General features: G+C 50.3%; 1 protein-coding gene across 7 annotated transcripts in view; it reads right to left on the minus strand.

The window, feature by feature from the left end:
- ARHGAP22 (Rho GTPase activating protein 22) overlaps positions 1-19,711 on the minus strand; it is a 174,292-nt gene that overhangs the window by 65,803 nt on the left and 88,778 nt on the right. The window contains exon 1 of one of the 7 annotated variants that reach the window (XM_053206799.1): positions 837-1,737. The exons of the other annotated variants lie outside the window; for them this stretch is intronic. Within the exon in view, the coding sequence (XP_053062774.1) occupies positions 837-888 (52 nt within the window). The 5' untranslated portion in view covers positions 889-1,737. Of the gene's footprint in view, positions 1-836; positions 1,738-19,711 lie in introns of those variants that run through there. 7 annotated transcript variants of the gene reach the window in all.

Here is a 19,711-nt window from a genome sequence, read left to right on the forward strand (position 1 = left end):
ATCCGGCAGCTCAGGTGGGGCCCGGGGATCTGCACGTTTAATGAGCGGCAGGCGGGGGAGGGGGTCAGGTGAGGTTTAGGGTAAAGTGAGTCTGGGAAGCCCAGCAGTAAACCGACGCACCACTGTTTCTGACAGTCAACAGGATCGGTTCAGTCAGTCAAGGGTTAAAAGCCGGAAGGGCCACTGCCCGAAGGAGGCCAGACCTCTGGCTGCAGCCGGCTCCACAGCCAGCTTCTCGGCGTGGAGCCCTCTGCGAGCTTGCTGCATTCCACAAGCAGCTTCCCCTCGCACGTTTCGCCGCGACTTTTGTAAAACTCTGAGTCAGGGCCCCTCGGTCCAAGTTTGTGACAGAGGCGGGCGAGCACAACGGATGCCCCTCTCGAGGCGGTTAAGCCGCAGAGGCAACGCCGGCGGGGGGCCGGGCTCCCAAAGCGGAGGACCTGGGGGCGGGGCCGGGCGCCGGGGGCTCCTCCGCCCCAGCCTTGGACTTGGCGGACCGTGAGTGCGGGCGCTCCTCCTCCGCTCGGCTCCCCTCCCGCCCTGGGCCCCGACCCCAGGCCCCAGCCGGGCTCCGCGGAGCCAGAAGAGCCCCTGGACGCACTATCCGAAGTTCGGGGACTCTCGGAGAGTTGCACCCACATCTGAACCCTTTCCCGGGCTGAGGCAGGTAGCGGGCGGCCCCGGAGAAGTGGCGGACAAGCCCCCGAAGCGTGTCTGGCATCCACCCCCCCACCCCCACCCCCCGCCGCAGTAGCTGGAGAGAGCCCGCGGCGCGCGCCCCGCTCCCGAGCGCGGAGGTCCCCAACCCGCGGCGCACGTGCGCGCCCAAGAGTTACCTTTGGGCGCCGGCAGGTGTCCCCTCCAGTCCTTGCAGCAGCACAGCCCCATGGCAGCCCCCGCGCCAGGCGTTCGGCTCCGCTGCCCGCCGCGCCGCCCGCCGCCGGCCCGGCTGGCGGGCCGGCGCGGCCGAGGTCTGGCCCGCGGGCTATGCCCAGCCAGGCGCGGGGCTGCGCGCGGGGCCGCCGGGCTGGCCACTCCCCGGCTCTCACGCTCCGTCCCGGCCCCGCGCCGCGGGCATCCCGGCCTCCGGGCAGACGCTGCTAATCAATAGGAGAACGCGCAGATTGCGCCGGCCGAGCCGCCAGCCCGCTTTTATCTCCGCTCGCCGGGGCGGCCCCGCGCCGGCTCCCTGCCCTCTCGGGCGCCCTCCCCGCGGCCCGTTACTCTCCTGGGGCGTCGGGATGCACGGTCGCGAGGGGCCGCCAGGGGGCGCGATGCGAGCCCGAGCCGTCTCCCGCTCCCTCCTCCGCGCGCCGGGAGCCAAGCGAGGGGTGGGGGGCGCGCCGGGCGGCGCGGGCGGGAAGGAAGGGTGCCTCGCCTCCTTCCCGCTGCGTCCTCTAAGCAGTCACCTCACGGGTCACTCAGAGGAGGCTCTCATTTACGCAGCTCACCTGAACTCTACAATTGCAGTAGCAGTAAAAGCGTGCTTGCCCAGGCTACCCCCAAACCTGGCTGGGCTGGACCAGGTGACTTTGATAAAGCACTTCCCTTCTGAGACTTGTTTCTTCACCTGAAAAGTGAGGGAAGTGACATCGGTTTAGGTGTCATTTTGCGCAGATGAAAGGTTTGATAGTATCAAGTTAAACATTTCGTGCTCAGCTCCCGGGTCTATAGACGGAGAGGATAGTAGAACCTCTCCACTGGACCTTTCTGAGGATTAAATGAGCTGATATAATCTATCCATGGATCTATGAATAGATTTTTTTATTATTATTTTTTTTTTACCGTTTATTTATTTGAGAGACAGAGCATGAACGGGGGAGGGGCAGAGAGAGAGGGAGATACAGAATCTGAAACAGGCTCCAGTCTCTGAGCAGTCAGCACAGAGCCCGACGCGGGGCTCGAACTCACGGACCGCAAGATCGTGACCTGAGCCGAAGTCGGACGCTTAACCGACTGAGCCACCCAGGCGCCCCTGAATAGATATTTAGATATTTACTATACATACATAAAGAACACAGCCAGCAGGTCGCTAAATGCCTTGTAAACGTGAACTGTCATCTTCAAGTATTGGTGAGGATATAGGCAAACGGGTGCTTTTGGTGCAATGACTTTGGAAAGTAACACGTGAGCTGTTTATGAAAACTCAAAATGCTGGGACACCTGGGTGGCTCCGTTGGTTGAGCAATAGACTTCGGCTCAGGTCATGATCTCATAGTTAGTGGGTCCCGGCCCGGCGACAGGCTCCGCGCTGATCACTCAAAGCCTGGAGCCTGCTTCAGACTGATTCTGTGTCCTCTCTCTCTCCCCCTTCCCCATTTGCGCGTTCTCTCTCTCTGTCTCTCAAAAATAAACATTTTTTAAAAATTAAAAACAAAACAAAACAAAACTAAAAATGCTTAACACCCTGGGCCTAGCAGTCCCATTTTGCAGCATGCACCCCACAGAAATGCTTGCCCACATGCCCAAGAAATCCTGTGCAGGACCATTCATTGCACCCTTGTTTGTAATTGCCAAAAATTGAAACCAACAAAATATTCATTGGTAAAGGGATTATCAAATACACTGGTATTTTCATGAAATGAAATACTATATCAAAATAGGGAACTAGGGGCACTTGGGTGGCTCAGTCAGTTAAGCATCCGACTTCAGCTCAGGTCATAATCTCCCAGTTTGTGGGTTCGAGACCCGCGTAGTCGGGCTCTGTGCTGACAGCTCAGAGCCTGGAGCCTAATTCAGATTCTGTGTCTCCCTCTCTCTCTCTGCCCCTCCCCCGCTCTCTCTCTCTCTCTCTCAAAAGTAAATAAACATTTAAAAAATTTTTTTAAAAAATAGGGAGCTGGACCTAATGTTTGAGATCTGTGGATTCATAGCACTTGCATAAAAACACACCTACAGAACACTGCTAGAGAGCTAGGCTCTGTGCATGGCACTGCTCTAGGTGCTTGGGCCTAGAAAAAAAGAGTGGTTCCCTCTGGGGAGAGAGTGAGTGACAAGAACAGGTTGAAAGATGGTGTCAAAAGACTTTAGCATTTTGATGGTCTAATTTTTAAAGAGAAAGGCATATTTACATAATGTGTAATAAAATACTAATTTCTTTCTCAGCCCTTCAGTTCCTGGGATCAGTTCCTGCCCCCGAAACGGGGCTGTGGTGAACCGCTGATGGCCTTGGCTTGACTGGGATTTTCTCCCTTCCACCCCACCCCCATCCCATCTTGGTAAAACAGAGGTGGTCCAGGAGAGCAGTGGCAGAGGCTGCCTGTGGCCTGGGGCAGAAGAGTTAAATGGGGTGGGGGGAGGAAGGGAGGAAAGAATGACTTGGAGTAGAGAAGAGGTTTTCCCAGGAGTTAAATCTTATTCAAAGGAGAGATTAACAAAGGGGCAGATTTCTGCCTCCCTTTCCTTAATCTCCAGAAAGACTAGGATGAGGCTTTTTCAGGGAGAGAGAAAGGTTGTCCTGCACCAGATCCGGAAAGAAAGATGTTTTCACTTCATGACATGTAGGCGGGGGGTTACAAAGAGGGAGTAACTGAGAAAAAACAGAGAGACCTGACTTCTGGCTGCTGCCAAGTCATTTTAAACAGTTTTAGCACCAGGCAAGATCACTTAGTCACAGCGGGCTTAATGAGGCCCCAGGAATTCCAAGCTAGAGCTCCCTGCATTCAGGGAGAGCATGTGCGGGGAGCGAGCCCCCGGGTGATTGTCCAGCGGCCAAGTCCTACATTTGGAAAGCAAGATTTAAAAGAAAACATCACAGCGGCCATTGTGGGCTACTTGTTTATCTTTCTAAGAGGAAGTAGCAAAGCAGGATCATTTCAAATGAGCCTATTATAGAAGGTCAGCATCCCCATTGAACCGTTCAAATATATTTTGGATACTCGACTTTTCAAAGTGGCTTTAAATATCAACTCCCAGGGCAGTTTCAGGAGACAGAAAGCCAGGCAAGAGTTTCTAGTGTTCTTGCCTTTGGTTTCACACACTTCAGTTCCTGACGATACATTGTCTTTTTATAGTTTTCTAGTTACATGTCTGTCTGTTCTCAAAAAGGGAAGAAAAAATAACATTCACTCTGTGCTTCCTACCAGGTGCCAGGCAATTCTCTAGTGTTAATATCACAGTTCACCACAGCACAATCGTATGAGATAGATGCCATTACATTCAACTTATAGAGGAAGAAACAAAAGTTCAGGGAGGTGAAGAAACTGCCCAAGCCCCGTGAAGTGGTAAGTGGTAGAGACAAAATGAATGGTTGGATGGATGGTTGGAAGGATGGATAGATGGATGGATGGATACATAGGTGGGTGGGTGGGTGGATGGATGGAAGGATAGGTAGATGGGTGGATGGATAGGTGGATGGGTGGATGGATGGATGGATGAATGGATAGGTAGATGGGTGGATGGATAGGTGGATGGATGGATGGATGGATGTGTAGGTGGGTGGGCAGATGGATGTATGGATGTCATTTCCTCAGTTAAGCATAGAGTCATGGGCAGCAACTGGAAAAGCATATACTAAGCATGGAATTTGCCTGAAAAATCAAGCTCCTTGAATATAGCTCTGCCCCCTGAATTGATCATGACCTCAAACCATTTTGAATTGAGCCAAAACATCAGGATCACTCAGTGGTACAAGGCTCCAGATGAGCTCAAGCCACCCCACTCCAGAAGACTAGTCAGAATAGTAGGAGGCTCTGAGACATCTTTCTGAGCTGCAAGGCCAACATCCTGCACATTATAGGGAAGCAGAGCCAGAATCAGGAAGTGGGTTTCAAGTGAGTGCAGTGGGCTCTGGGAGGAGGGTCGGATGCCAGATTTGGAGGACAAAGACTCCGTGGGACTGGGGCTACCCTCATCCACCCAGACCCCCACTTTCTACTGCTTTATTCCATTTCAAAGTTTGGTAGTAAGGATATGGGCTGTTTCTAGGACGCCTGCTGCTGCTGGGATCCTGGCTTTATTGCAGCCTGGGCTCCAGGTTCCAGATATGCCCCAGGCCATTCAAGGATTTGCTTAGGAGACTCAGGACCTGGCCCTCATACCTCTCTGTAGGGGGCTGGCTGCTCCTCCATGATTTGACTTACCCAAGGTACCCTCATGGTACCATCTCAAGGTGTGAGTCCAGCCTTGGGCAGCTCAGGGGAAAGACAAAACTGGGGTCACGGCATCTTAGCCCCAGGTATAGCTCTGAGGGGCCATAATGATCATTCATTCATCCATGCATCCATGTATCCATCCATCCACGTACCAAACAATGACTGAACATAATGAATACCTGAGAATACCAAGACAAAATACCAAGGCCTGAGCTCTGGGGAGGCCAAGATGACACCCTGGGAGGTCTGCAGGGGACAGTGACCTGGTTCTGGGCGGGGGGGAGGGGGGGGGTGGTGGTTCAGGAAGGGCTCTACAGAACAAAGGTTGTTGAGAAGGGCATTGAGACATGAGGAAGAGACCAGCTCCTCAGGGGATGACATAAGAGTGGTCCTCCCAACGGGTGGTGCTATCATGTTGAGGACCTAGGCTCTGGGGTGGGAAAGTGCAGTAGGGCATTTGGGGTAGGGGAATATGATGCAGCCTGTGATTCTGACTCATCAGCCTGGCGCTGGGCCAAGGTAGGGACTGGGCAGGGGCGACCAGGAGCAGGGGGAAACTCCGAAGCAAAAGGCAGAAGCCTGAGAGCTGCAGGGCTCGAACACAGCAGGGGAGAGAGGGAGACCAGGTGGGACGTGTGCCAGCAGGGTGACCCCCCCTGAACCACACTTCTCAGTTCTCACGCCTGCGTGCTCCTGTCCCCTCGAATCTGGACTGCCCTATGACCTGCTTTAACCATCAGGTGACAACAGTGACTCTGGGCCAGTCCTGGGTGTAAATCCTCAGAAGGCTTGGCAACTTCTGCTATTGTCTTCCCCTTGTGATGGGTTGAGGACTGCCCTGAGGATGCTCCAGGAAGCCCAGCCTAGCAATGCAAAGAGACCACACGGAGAAACGAGCCCGAGGCCAGCAACCTCCTCCTCCAGCCATGTGAGTGAGGCCGCCCCGGAAGCGGATCTCCAGGTGATACACATAGAGCAAAGACGAGCTGGGCCTGCCGAGCCCTGCCTATACTGTAGGATAGTGAGCAAATAAGAGGTTTTAAGTCACTTGGGGGTAGTTTGTTATGCAGTAAAACAACGGAAACATGGGGAATTATAGATAATTTTAATATAGCCAACACTGCCTGGCTGTGACCGCGTGCCGGACTACTTGCTTCACATTCTATTAAAATTCAGAGCCGTCCTATGTGTTAGGTATCATCCTTATTTCCACGTTAAGGAGAAGGACCCTGGGGCACAGAGAGGTAAAGTAATTTCCACTAGGTCACCCAGCTAATTAGTGTCTGAGCTCAGATTGGGACTTAGCCTGTCTTGCTTTGGAGCCTGAGCTCTTAATGACTCTCTGGGAGATATTTTGGAGGGAGAAGGGACCACACTTGGTATTGAATTCAGTGCCCTCTAGATCTAAGGCATATCTGTAGGTGAGACATGGATGGGAAAAACAATCCCCGGTGGAGGGCTCCACCGCGTCTGGCAGGAGAGCCACATGAGGCTCATTGCTCTGTTAGCAATGTCAGGGACATCTGTTAGTGTCAGGGACACTTTCTGGCAGCCCTGGCACCTGGTGGAGGGGACTTCTTGAAGACAAAGGCACTTTGTAGACCGCGTGCCCCAAACCTCCCTCACTCCGGCACTGGTGTCTCATTTTTTGTCCACGACAGCCCGGTGATGGTGAGATGTCAGCACACTCCTTTTACAGGACAGGATGTGGGCACCTGCTCAGGCCACATGAGCACTCAGAGTCACACAGCTGGTGGGCGGGACAGCCTGCCCTGGAATCGGGCAGTCTGGTCACCACAGGTCACCTTCCTCATGACCAGCCCCCTGTCCCCTGCCTCCTGGAGGTGAGGGTCTGCACCCGGGCCACCTCCTCCTCTCATCCTCTCCTCCTATCATAGTTCTGATCTGTGTTAGGATTCTGCCCCAAATCCAGAGTGCACACACGTATGGACACCACCAAGACTCACAGACATTCTGGAATTGGAAAAGCTTTACAGTTTTAGTACTATTTCCTCATTTTTCATGGGAAATCGAAGGTCCCGAGAAGCTAGACCCACATCAAGCATTTCTTGAGGGCCTGCTTTGTGCCAGGCACTGAAAGGTGATGTCGTGACAAGGTGGGGCTGCCTCTGGTCCATTTCCGTTTTTGCTCTGAAATAGACCTACAGAAAGGATAAGCAGAAAGGCAACCGCTCACCCTGTATCTCAAAATATATTTTGCGCTCTTTTATCACAGTGCACAGAAGCCAACTGATTTGGATGTAAAAAGCCGGTTAAACATGTTAACTAGCACCCCTCTCCCCATATTATCCCTCATCAACAGCACTGCCATTACTATTCACTTTGCAGACTCATTGTTCTGGTTTCTTTTTTTAAAAATGAAGTACATGGGGGCTCCTGGATGGCTGAGTCGGTTAGGCATCTGACTTCGGCTGAGGTCATGATCTCGTGATTCGTGAGTTTGAACCCCATGTCAGGCTCTGTGCTGAGAGATCACAGCCTAGAGCCTCCTTTGAATTCTGTGTCTCCCTTTCTCTCTGCCCCTCCTGCTCATACTCTGTCTCTCTCTGTCTCTCAAAAATGAACAAACGTAAAAAAATTTTTTTTTTAAATGAAGCATATGACTCTGGGAAAGGTAGAGTACGTTTGAAGCAGGTCCATACTGCTTTGTGCTAGAAAAGGCTGTGGATTCCATAAGGACTGGTCTGCCTTTTCCTTTCTCTTAATGAGACTTCCATTTCTCTTTTTCCTTTCACTGCCAGGAAGCTCAGGGAAAATTTAAAGTTTGGCTTTGGCAAGTATGAAGGCCCTAAAGTAGGCATCACATCTGTGCTTTTGTGTCCTGATTTTGCTTTTCTACTTTTTTTAAAGTAAACGCCAACCCCAACACGGGGCTCAAATTCACCACCCCAAGATCAAGAGCTGCATGCTCAACCAACTGAGCCAGCCAAGTGCCCCTGTTTATCTACTTTTATTTGCATTTTTGTTGGTCCTTAATTTTTAAAATTATTACTATTGTGTTACCTTCATTTTATTTTAAGTGTTCCCATTAGAAGCTGTTTCCAATCCTTTGTGGAATAACATAGGAGGGTAAGTGAATAAGTGAGTATAATATATTCTACTTTAAATCAAGAGTCAGTAAACTTTTTATAAGGGGTAGATCATAAACATATTTAAACTTTGCATGCCATATGGTCTTCATAGTAGCTACCCAACTCTGTCCTTATAGCATGAGATTGGCCATAGACAGTACATAAATGAATGGGTGTGGCTGTGTTTCAATAAAACTTTATTTGCAAAAGCAGGTGGTAAGCCATATTTGGCCTGTGGGTTTATGTAGTTTGCAGCCCTCTGTTTTAGAAGAATTTTAGAGCATTGGGAAATAGCTTCCTATTAAGTTGGGAAGTACTTGGCTTAGAAAAAAGTGAATTCCCATCTCTAAGAGGTGGCAATTCTGTCCAAGGTGACTAGTTTCCACTTCTGCGTGACAGACTGGGAAAGAGCAGCTCCACACACTGTCTGGACCCCTCTTAAGAGGGGTGTGCGGTGCTGGGGAGAAGTCAGTCCCTGACAGAGCAGGCTCTGAAGTCTGCCAGAGAGAGCCCATTGTCCCGCACATTTGTCTGCCCACTCCTCAGGGAGTGGGGCACTGGGGGCAGGGCCCCAGAGGTGCATGGCCAGCTGGGTTCCCCAGCTCTGGCCAATGGGTCTTCGGCTGCTGTGGACGTTTTTCATGGAAGGAATGTGTCTGCAGCTCCAAATTCCCACAGAGAAAGACAAGGGGAATCGTTGGGGAGAAATTCCTGGGCCACATTTTTCTTGCTGTTCATGTGGCCTGAAGCCATTGAACTTGGCCAGACTGCCCAGAGAGGGATTTTACAAAGCCCATTGTCTTTTCCTGGAGTCTCACCCCCACCCCTGCCCCCACCTGCTCTTTCTGCCTTCCTTTCCTCTCCCGCCCCCAGGAGAAATGCAGCATGGGAAAGAGCAGGAGGCCACAGCCATGGTCGCGAGGGCTCCTGCTCCCTGGCCAGGGGCCTGGACAGCTGTAGCACCTACTCCTCAAGGCAGAGTGTGGCATCAGGCCTCTCCATGAACTTGGGGGAGGAAGATGGTCTCAACTGCTTGACCAGGAGGCACCAAGTGGGATACTTGCTTCGGTAAGAAGAGCAGCACATATTGAGCACCTACTGTATGCCAAGCACTGCTGTGAGCATTCTACATATATTAACTCCATCTCCACAAGAATCCTATTACATTCCTATTTTACTGATGGGTAAACCAAGGCACTGAGATGCTGCGTGATTTACCTGGGGTCCCACAGCTAGTAAGTGGAAGAGACAGGATTTGAACTGAGGTGTCTATCTCCGGTGGGACTCTCACCTGTCACTTCCAGTGTGTGTGATCCCCTTAGCTCAGCATCCCATTTACAGATCGCCCCTTGATGGTGTGTATGTCTCCACAGTTGAGGCAAACCTCTAGTAGACAAAGCATTTGCATCGGCATGACCTGTGCACCCCAGAAGGCTCCTAGCATCCACGCATGCCACAGAAGATGACACCCTCCATCATGAACTGGCCCACCTGGGGTCTGGTCTGCCTGGCCAGAGGCAAGGCACTGTCAGCTGGGGGTTAACTAGCCCTCCTTGCTGCTGTCATCCCTGCCGCTCTCGCTGCTGCTGACAGTGCAGGGGAGGGGCCTCATCAGCAGTGCAGGGGAGGGGCCTCAGCGGGTGAGCCTTCGACTGTTTTCAGCGTGCCAGCCCCTAGGTTTGGCGATTTACATACAACGTGCATCACTGACACAACAACCCTGAGAATGAGTGCTGATAACCCCAAGTTGCAGATCAGAAAAGGAGCACATTAATCGGGTAATTCATGTTTGCTACTGGACCAAACAACTGCAAAATGTCAGTGTCTTAACCCTGTGAACACTCTTTCTTGCGCTGGTCACCATCCCAAGCAGAGAAACATGAAAGGCAGAGGGGGAGGGGTCTCTGCTCCATAGGGTCATTTGGAGACCCAGGTTCCTTCTAGGACCTCGGTGTCCTCTGGATCTTCTCCTCTTGTCTGAGGAGGGGATAGGGGGCAGGGAGACCTCGGGATTTTAGGGGCTGAGAGCAGCCTATACCCGCACTCCCACCTGCATTCCATTGTCCTGAGTTCAGTCATGTGACCTGTCTTACTGGTGGGGAGGCTGGGGAACAGTCCGTTTGCAAGGCCACAGGAAAAGGAAACAGGTTTGGCTGAACCCCTGGGGTTCAGAAGATGAGGTGCCATGAGAGGCAGTCAGGCGATTTTGTATTTTGCCACCATACTGAAACGGATGCCAAAGCCGTCTGATCTGACTTCCAACTTCCAACATCTTGGAAGACCCTCAGTCCTTCAATGGGGGCCACGAATGGGGCAGAAGGTCCTGAAGGGCTGTGAGGATTAACTGGGGGCGCTGAGAAAAGAATTTCACACATATTCAGTGCCCAACAGCTTTCCCTTTCTTAGAGGATGGGGTGCTGGGCAGGTGGGGGGGCTGGACTGGGAGAATTTTACCCCTGAGGAGGGAGAGGGGGATGCAGAGCCCTTGGGAAGGGGGTGGAGTACTTGTGCTTGCTGCTGCCACCTAGTTGTGGAAGGAGAAAACGCAGGACGACTGGGCTTCCCATTTCTCATTCTGGCGGATAAGTGTCCAGGCCACTTCTGTCCTATCCCGATTCCCATCGGGCTGCTGAGCAGAAGCTGGCGTTGACCATGCATCTCAAGAATAGATGCTGGGATGGGTAGAGTCCCTATGTCCCAGAGTTTTGCATCTCCAAAGGGCCACTTAAGGGCCACTCAGCAGCAACTCTGGAGTGTTCCACACAGGCCTCAGTGTTCTGTGCAGCCTGGAGGGCTCCCTGCAGATAAGGCAGGGCCTCTGGGGTGTGACTGGATTCCCTTACCTGGTCACTCCCACAGGGTGCCAGGCTGCCCCAGGACGGTGGGCGTGGGGCAGTCCCCTCCCAAGGTGGCTGTAGGGGTGGCAAGGAGATTACAGCCCCGTGGGGATAGGCTGCTGGCACCAGAGAAATGCCCCCATGGGGAGGGACAGGGCTGCCAAGTCTCTCCAGAGACACATAGGACCTCTGGCACATGACCTCTTGCTTGGGGAGACTCCTCCAGCTTCTACAGACCTCTTCTATCAGATCATACACACACACACACACACACACACACACACACACACACACACACACAACTTTCAGGGACCAGTAGGTCTCAGATGGCTGGGTCAAAGCCAGTTCCAGTAACTGCTAACTCCCCGGGACCACTGTTCCTCACCTCCCCAGTTACTCAGTCCTGGGTGGAGCTCACTACCCTCAAGGCCTCTCCTTCCAAGGCCTCAGAACCCTTCCTGCAGCCAGGCCTTGGTCCACCCAACAGATCTGAAGTCCAAAACCAAGAAGTATTTTTCAGACTATGGACTCAACCTATTAGGGGGTCATAAAATCAACTCAGCAGGTCTTGACCAGTACTTTAAAAAATGAGATAGCATCACATGGACTTAAAAATACCAGAGCTGCCTGGGTGGCTCAGTTGCCTAAGTGTCTGATTCTTGATCTCAGCTCAGGCCTTGATTTCAGAGTTGTGAGTTCAACTCTCTGAGTTGGGTCCCATGCTGGGCATGAAGCCTACTTAAAACAAAATGCCGTTGGGCACTGCATGTGGGAACAGCACCGTTTTTTGAAACCTTTGCCTGGTTCCTGGGGTGCGATGTAATGTTTATTTCTTGTTGTCAAAAAAGTGTGAAAACACTGTGTTGGTGTAACCATCTCACTCCTTCCAGAAAACTTGGGCTCTTTGTGCAAATAAGTCCGCAAATTTCTCCTCCCCCAACTCTCCCGACAGAATCCCCCGTCTGCCGTGTGCCAAAGAAGGGCACAATCTTTGCCAAGCCACTCAAAAAATAAAAAAAATACCACCCACCACCAACAGCCACAAAAGGTCCGGTTAAGAATGGATCCTGGGATGCTGGCTGCTTACTGGTCATGCATTTGCATATCCAAGAGGGCCACTTAAGTGACCCTTCACAGAACAAAGGAGATCAGCATCTCTCAATTTAAAACAAAGAAAAGAAATCTCTGCTCTGCACATTCCTGCCGTGCAGGCCCTGGGGCGGCCCGCTGGCGGACAGCGCTCTGACACATCTGGCCGATTGTTCTTTCCTTCTCCCAACATTATTCCTTTGACAGTTATTTGTGGAGCGCCACTCTGTGCCAGACACAGGAGACCGGACCAGAGCCCCTGCGCTGGACGCCCCTTCTCAGCCCAGGGCCTGCATATCTGTGATGAGGGCCCGTGTCCCCCACCCAGCTCTCCAGGCCTCTTCCTCCCAGAGGAAGGCGCTGCCCACGGCGGGTGTCTTCTGGCCTGTTTCCACCTGCTCCAGTTCAGCCCCAAGCCCGTCAGGAGAAGGCTGGCTCTCCATGACGCTGAGATTCTCAACTATTCTTCCACGGGGAGGGAGGGCGGTCCTCACATGTATTGAGCACCTGCTGCGTACCATAGCACCTGCTATGGATACGGCTGTATCCAACTGTCCCTGCCAAACCCCATCCCGGCCATTGTTATCACCATCCAATGAGGCTCAGGCAGACAGGGTGACTTTCAAGGCAGTGCTCACAGCTCAGAAAAGCTGGTTCTTCCTGGGTCTCTTCGACTCCTGAAGCTCTGTTCTTTCCACTGGACAGCAGGCAGCACCTGGATGTCACCAGGTGGGGTGCTGCAGGCCGGTATGTCAATGCTGGCTGTGTGCAAGATCAGAGCAGAGAGGGGGTGCAGGGAGACAGGCCGGAGGGGAGGAAGATGAGCCAGGTCTTCTGGGTTTCTGCTCCTGAGAGTGTGGCCTGGATTCCCAAGGTCAGTGAAAACAGGTCCTGCAGAGAAGGGCCTGCAGCTCTGGTAGCTTCCCTCCTTCCGGACTCCACAGCCGCATGGCTTTCCCAGGCCTGCTGTAACAAACTGTCACAGACTGGGTGGCTTAAAACAACTGACGTGTATTCTCCCCGAGCTCTGGAGGCGGTAAGTCTGAAATCAGGTTGTAGGTAGGGCAGTGCTCTCTCTGAAGGCTCTAGGCAGGCATCTGTTCCAGCCCTGCCTGCCGACTAGCTTCTGGCATCACCTACAAATCCTTGGCGTTCCTTGGCCTGCAGCTGCATCACCTCAGTCTCTGCCTCCATTGGCACGGGACCTTCTGCCTCGTGTGTCTGTGGGTCCGGATTTCCCTCTTCTTCTAAGGGTACCAGTCCCTGGACTTAGCACCTGCACTACTCAGAACCTCATCTTAACTAATTGCATAAGCAAAGACCCTATTTCCAAATGAAGTCACTTTCTGAGGTTTCCGGTGGGCACGGACTGGGGCGGGGACAATGACGACCTCCCTCTTTTCTTCTTATTGACATTTTCTTAATGTTTATTTATTTTTGAGAGAGAGAGACACAGAGTGTGAGCAGGGGAGGGGGAGGGGCAGAGGGAGGCACAGAATCTGAAACAGGTTCCAGGCTCCGTGCTGACAGCAGAGAGCCCATTGCAGAGCTCGAACTCACGAACCATGAGATCGTGACCTGAGCCAGTCAGACGCTTGAGGACTGAGCCACCCAGGTGTCCCTGATCTCCTTCCTTTCTAAGCCTTGGTCTCCCCAGCTGTTTCCTCGCACTCAGTAAAGCATCAGGGCGGGCTGTGCCCTAGGGACCCAGAAAGATGTCACTGACCTTCAGAAGAACCTCCAAATCTGGAATCTTTTAACTGATTATAACCCTAGTTCTTAATATTGTTATTCCAGAATAACGTGCTTTAAACAAATTTTTTTAATTAGATTTTCTTAAATGTTTATTTTTGAGAAAGAGAAAGAGCCCAAATGAGGAAGGGACAGAAAGAGAGACAGAGCGTGAGCAGGGGAGGAGTAGAGAGAGAGGGAGACGGAGAATTCAAAGCAGGCTCGAACCCACGAACTGCAAGATTGTGACCTGAGCCAAAGTTGGACGCCCAACCAACTGAGCCACTCAGGTGCCCCCAAATTTTTAAAATTTAAATCCAAGTTAGTGAACATATAGTGTAACAGAATAACATGCTTTAAAAAACGTGCTGAACTATGGGTATTTTTGTGAGATATATATATATTTGTGAGATATATATATGTGTGTGTGTGTGTGTGTGTGTGTGTATCCACACATACACACACACACACACACACACATATCAGGATAATTTACACTCGGGGATATACTACAGTAGAATTTGGATCCAGTAAAGGTAAACTTGTTTAGAAAATGTTTTTCTATTTCTCCATCACCCACAGGGGAGGAAGAAAACCAAGGTGCCTCTACTGCAACATAAATCCTTGTTCTGGTTCAAATACCTTCCAAACCAGTGGCGTTCAAACACAACAGCCTGGAAACTGCTCCAGGCAACCCATCGACCTAATGCATTCAAATCTCTACCTACCCAGGAGAACACTGGAGAAAGTGAAGGCAATCCAGAAACTGTTTCTTTGAAATAAAACCAGAGTTGGGGCACCCGGGTGGCTCAGTCAGTTGAGCGTCCAACTCTTGGTTTCAGTTCAGGTCATGATCGCAGGGTGTGAGGTCAAGCCCTGTGTTGGGCTCTGCGTTGACAGCATGGAGCCTGCTCGGGATTTTTCTCTCTCTGTCCCTCCCTTCCCGGCTCTCTCTCTCAATATAAATAAATAAACTTTAAAAGCAAACAAATAGAAGAAATAAAACCAGAGCTCCCAATCGATGAAAAGATGTAGGACCTGCTAAGAACAACAAAAGGGGGGATAAAAAGAAAAATCTCAAAAGTATCGAGTGAGAGACGGATTGCTTGAGGATGAAGAACTGAAAGGGTAATATTGGGTGTTAAGCTTGAAATTTAGCCTGGGACACTCTCCTCACAGGGCAGAGTGAAAAATTTCATGACAGCTAGAAAACATGCACACAAAAACAGGCTCATGATTCAAGAATAGCGTCAAAGGGGGCGCCTGGGTGGCTCAGTCGGTTGAGCGTCTGACTTGGGCTCGGGGTCATGATCTCATAGTTGGTGAGTTGAAGCCCCGCATCAGGCTCTGTGCTGACAGCTCAGCCTGGAGCCTGCTTCAGATTCTGTGTTTCTTTCTTTCTCTGCCCCTCCCTTGCTTGCTCTCTCTTGTACGCTCTCTCTCTCTCTCAAAAATAAAAAAAAAAAACATTAAAAAATTTTAAAAAAAAGAATAGCATTAAAGAGTATTTCGAGTGTTCATTATTAAAATTTTATTTTATAGGGTTTGGTCTGTTATTTTTGAATATTTTATTAATTTAACCTAATAATTTATATTAGAGGGGCAATGTCTTTAGTGCATATATTTCATAGGTTTATGTTTTTATTTCATGCTTTTGATATGTACACATTTTCAAGGGTATAAAATACTTAGCCTCACTGAATCTTAACAATTTAGGTATTATGCACACCTTTATATGGGAAATACTGATAATTAACATAATCACGAATTAATAATCAACATAATTAATGTTGAAATTTTAGAAAGGCAGGGAATAAGTACCTGCATACCTGTGTGTTATTTCTCTCTGGAGCTGCAGCGACTAATGTCCTACTAATTAGCTACTGCTGACCATGTACCGGGTATGATACCAAATGCTTTCCCCAGAGCTGCTTTTATGGAGGCAATTTCACAGATGAGGAGCCTGAACTTTAAGGGGTTGTGTGACTCACTCAGGACCACAGACCTGGGGAGAGGCTGAGATGGGACTGGATCTCAGACAGTGTGACAGAACACCTCACCCTTAACCCCAACCCCACATGACAAATAACTGGAGGTATTGAATGATTCGGCCAATATACAGTGATCACTTGCTAGCCATCTTTGGTTTGAGCTTATCATGAGCCACACTAGGGTTCAGAGATGCAAACCTTTATAGAGAGATCAGGCATGTAAGATGAACTGAGGAAACAGGTGGAGGTATAGTAGGGAGTGGTGGGGATTCTGGCCAAATGGAGATTACTCAAGCTCTAAGAGGGAGCTGGTATTGAGCCCCTGCTAATTGTTTATACAGAGAAAGCAGACCCACATTTACTCTACAGAAATCTATGTTTTCCACAAGTTGTTTTTTTTTTTTTTCTGCTTTTAGAAATATTTCATGAGCCAAACAAAATACTTCCTATGGGCCAGAATCAGCTCATGGGTAATTGGCTTCAGTCTGTCCCTCGGTTTGTAGCCCAAGAGCTAGATTCAGTTTCTTGTCATTGTCTGCCTCTCTCTACCACTGCTTTCTGCTCTCTTCCTGCTTTTTTATTTTTTTATTTTGAGAGACAGAGAGAGCATGAGCAAGGGAGGGGCAGACAGAGAGGGAGGGAGAGAGAATCCCCAGCAGGCTCCACACCGTCAGTGCAGAGCCTGACGTGGGGCCCGAACTCACGGACACTGAGATGGTGACCCGAGCCGAAACCAAGAGGTGGGACGCTGAACCGACTGAGCCACCCAGGCGTCCCTGCTCTCTTCCTGCTTTTGAATTAGTACTTCTTCATTGGTTTAACTTATCGAACACCTTCAAAAGCCAGGCACCAGGCTCTGAGGTCACAAGTGCGATCCTTGCCTGCAGAAGCTCATGGCCCATGGCTGGGTAGCACGAACAGTGGTCTGCTGGAGAGCAGCACTTCCCGCATTTGAATGTGCACACAAATCATCCAGGACAGCTTGCCATCACACAGATTCTGCTTCAGGAGTTCCGGGTGGGGCCTGAGAATCTGCATTCCCGGCAAGCTCCCAGGTGATGCTGATGCAGCGGGTCCACCGACCACACCTTGTGTAGGAAGGACCTGGACTTAAGGGTGACCTTTCGTCTAAGAAAGTTCCTAAGCTGAAGACTCACTGGGCTTGGCTTTTCAGAGGTGACCTGGGCCGTCCAACCTCCCCACCCACTAATCCCCTGCCACATTCCTCCCCTCATCCTAATTTATCTCGAGATTTAGTCTAGCTGAGATCACTTGTAAAGAATTTTATCTACATCTTTGTTCTGAGCTGGCACTGAGCACGCCTCCTCCTGCACATCGCCCCTGCCCTATCTGGTGCGTGTATCTCTCTCTGAGGAATTTCTGTCTGGGCCCCTCCATGTCTCAGAGCCGTGGTACCCAGCACCTGCCTGGGCTCCTGCTGCAGCCTGCTAAGGGTACGACTTGGAGTGGGACCCACCTGGATAGACCCTGGACTCTACTTTGTATTAGTTGTGTGACCTTGGATAAGCTGCCCCTCTGTGCCAGTTTCTGCATCTGTACATCAGGAATGTAATGTCCACCTGGCAGGGTGTCAGGAAGATTGGGCCAATACACTGTAGAGTGCCCTTCTCACCTGCCTTTCGAAAAAGAAACTCGATCACTTTAAGAATCTCATGTTGCTTTGTCCTGAAGAAAATACTAACATAAGGAACCTACTGCTGCCCCAGGAACATGATCAATTACAGTCGGAGGAATTAGAAAGTCTTCCTTGGTGAGTGGCCTTTCATTCAGTCGGCAAACATGTGCCCATTGCTGGTCTACGGCCAGATGTGCAAGGGACAAACCATACAGAGGCCGGGCAGACCTGTGAACGGTCACCAAAGGCGGGTGAGTGTCACACACAGGTGTCTGCAAAGTCAGGCGGTGTAGAAGTAAACCACTGGCAAACCTTCAAATAATAATCTCGATGTATTTTCAGGTGAAACACTTCTAAGAAACAACGGGCCCAGTTGTCAATCAACAAATACACCATAAATACACACAAAAAAATGACAAAATTCAGAGAAGGTACTATTGTTGTACTTTTTAAAAGCTAGAGAACTGGAGCCATTGCTTTAAATTTCAATTTTAAAATACAAATTTTACCTGAAAAGGTGTCTGGTGGCTGAAGAAAAGCACACTGAACGTGTTAGTTGGAAAGGTTACCAACCTACTTAAAAAAATAAGTTTATCTTCTGTTTCTTGGTTTTCCAGACGCCCTGTTATACTACTTCTTGAACTTCATGATGTACTCAACACAGGTATTATCCTAAGTCACAGGTGCACAATGTTACAACACTGTGGGGTAAGTAGGTACTTGGAAAACCCTTTTTATTTTGAAATAATTCTAGAATCACAGGAAGTTGCAAAGAAATATACAGCAAGATCCCGGTGCACCCTCCCCCAGCCCAGTCCCCCATGGGAACATCCTACATAACTCTAGCACAATGCCAAAACTTGGAAAGTGACCTTGGGACAATCCACAGAGCTGATTGTGTGTGTGTGTGTGTGTGTGTGTGTGTGTGTGTGTGTGTGTGTTGAGGGGGGCACTATGCAATTTTATTGCACATGTACCTTCATGAAACCATTACCACAGTTAAGATACTCAACTAACCATCATCGTGGGTCTTTCTCTGCTACCCCTTCATAGTCTCACCCAATTCCTTCACCCCCATTCCCGACCCAATCTGTAGATACTTAAATTATCTGCATTTTGTGCATGAGGGAACTGAGGCACAGAGAAGTCAGCAACTTGCCCAAGATCACGTAGCTAGTAAGTACTGGGTCTGGCTTTTGAACTCTTTATCATGAAGAAGCTTACTGTGGGGGTGCCTGGGTGGCGCAGTCGGTTAAGCGTCCGACTTCAGCCTGGTCACGATCTCGCGGTCCGTGAGTTCGAGCCCCGCGTCAGGCTCTGGGCTGATGGCTCGGAGCCTGGAGCCTGTTTCCGATTCTGTGTCTCCCTCTCTCTCTGCCCCTTCCCCGTTCATGCTCTGTCTCTCTCTGTCCCAAAAATAAATAAATGTTGAAAAAAAAATTAAAAAAAAAAAAAAGAAGCTTACTGTGGAGGGGGGGTTGGGGCGGAGAGCTCAGAGCTGCAGGTAAGTGTGGTGGCCTCCAGCCTCCTCCCGTGTTGGGGACAGCCCTGTTTGCATAAGTCTGTCCTAGTGTGGTGCCAGAATTAAACATGGCCCCGGATGTCACCTTCTTCATTCCAGACTCATCTCTGTAAGCACAGCCTCTGGGCTCCTTACCCCTGAAGTTCCCCCTCCACTGTCCTCCAGACTGGTGGCAGAATTAGTGGGGCCCAATGCAAAATAAAAATGCAGGGCTCTGCTTTAAAAAGCAGGAAAACAGTGCCATCGAAGGTATTGAATATGGAGTTTATTCCTTTCTTTTGTGAGCTCTCTTTTGACCTGTCAGAGGGTGGTTCCTGGGTCAGCAGCATCAATCGGCATCACCCGGGAGATGGTTATAAATGCAGATTCTGAGGCCCCGCCCCAGAATTCTGAAACCAGTAAGTTTGGGGATGAGCGCAGCAGTCTGGGTTCTAACAAGCCCTCCAGGGGATTCTGGTACACACTGCTGTAGAGCTAGGGTCCCTACTTTTTTTTTTTTTTTAAACAACAGACTAAAGAAATTTGAAATCTTATTTGAAGCTTGCTTGTATTTGGCAGATAAGAGGTGAGGGAGAGAGAAGGAAAGAAGGAAGGAAGGAAGGAAGGAAGGAAGGAAGGAAGGAAGGAAGGAAGGAAGGAAAGAAGGAAGGAAGGAAGGAAGGAAAGAAGGAAGGAAGGAAAGAAGGAAAGAAGGAAAGAAAGAGAGCAAGAAAGCAAGAG

The sequence above is a fragment of the Acinonyx jubatus genome, chromosome D2, assembly GCF_027475565.1.
Source record: "Acinonyx jubatus isolate Ajub_Pintada_27869175 chromosome D2, VMU_Ajub_asm_v1.0, whole genome shotgun sequence".
Taxonomy (NCBI): Eukaryota; Metazoa; Chordata; class Mammalia; order Carnivora; family Felidae; genus Acinonyx; species Acinonyx jubatus.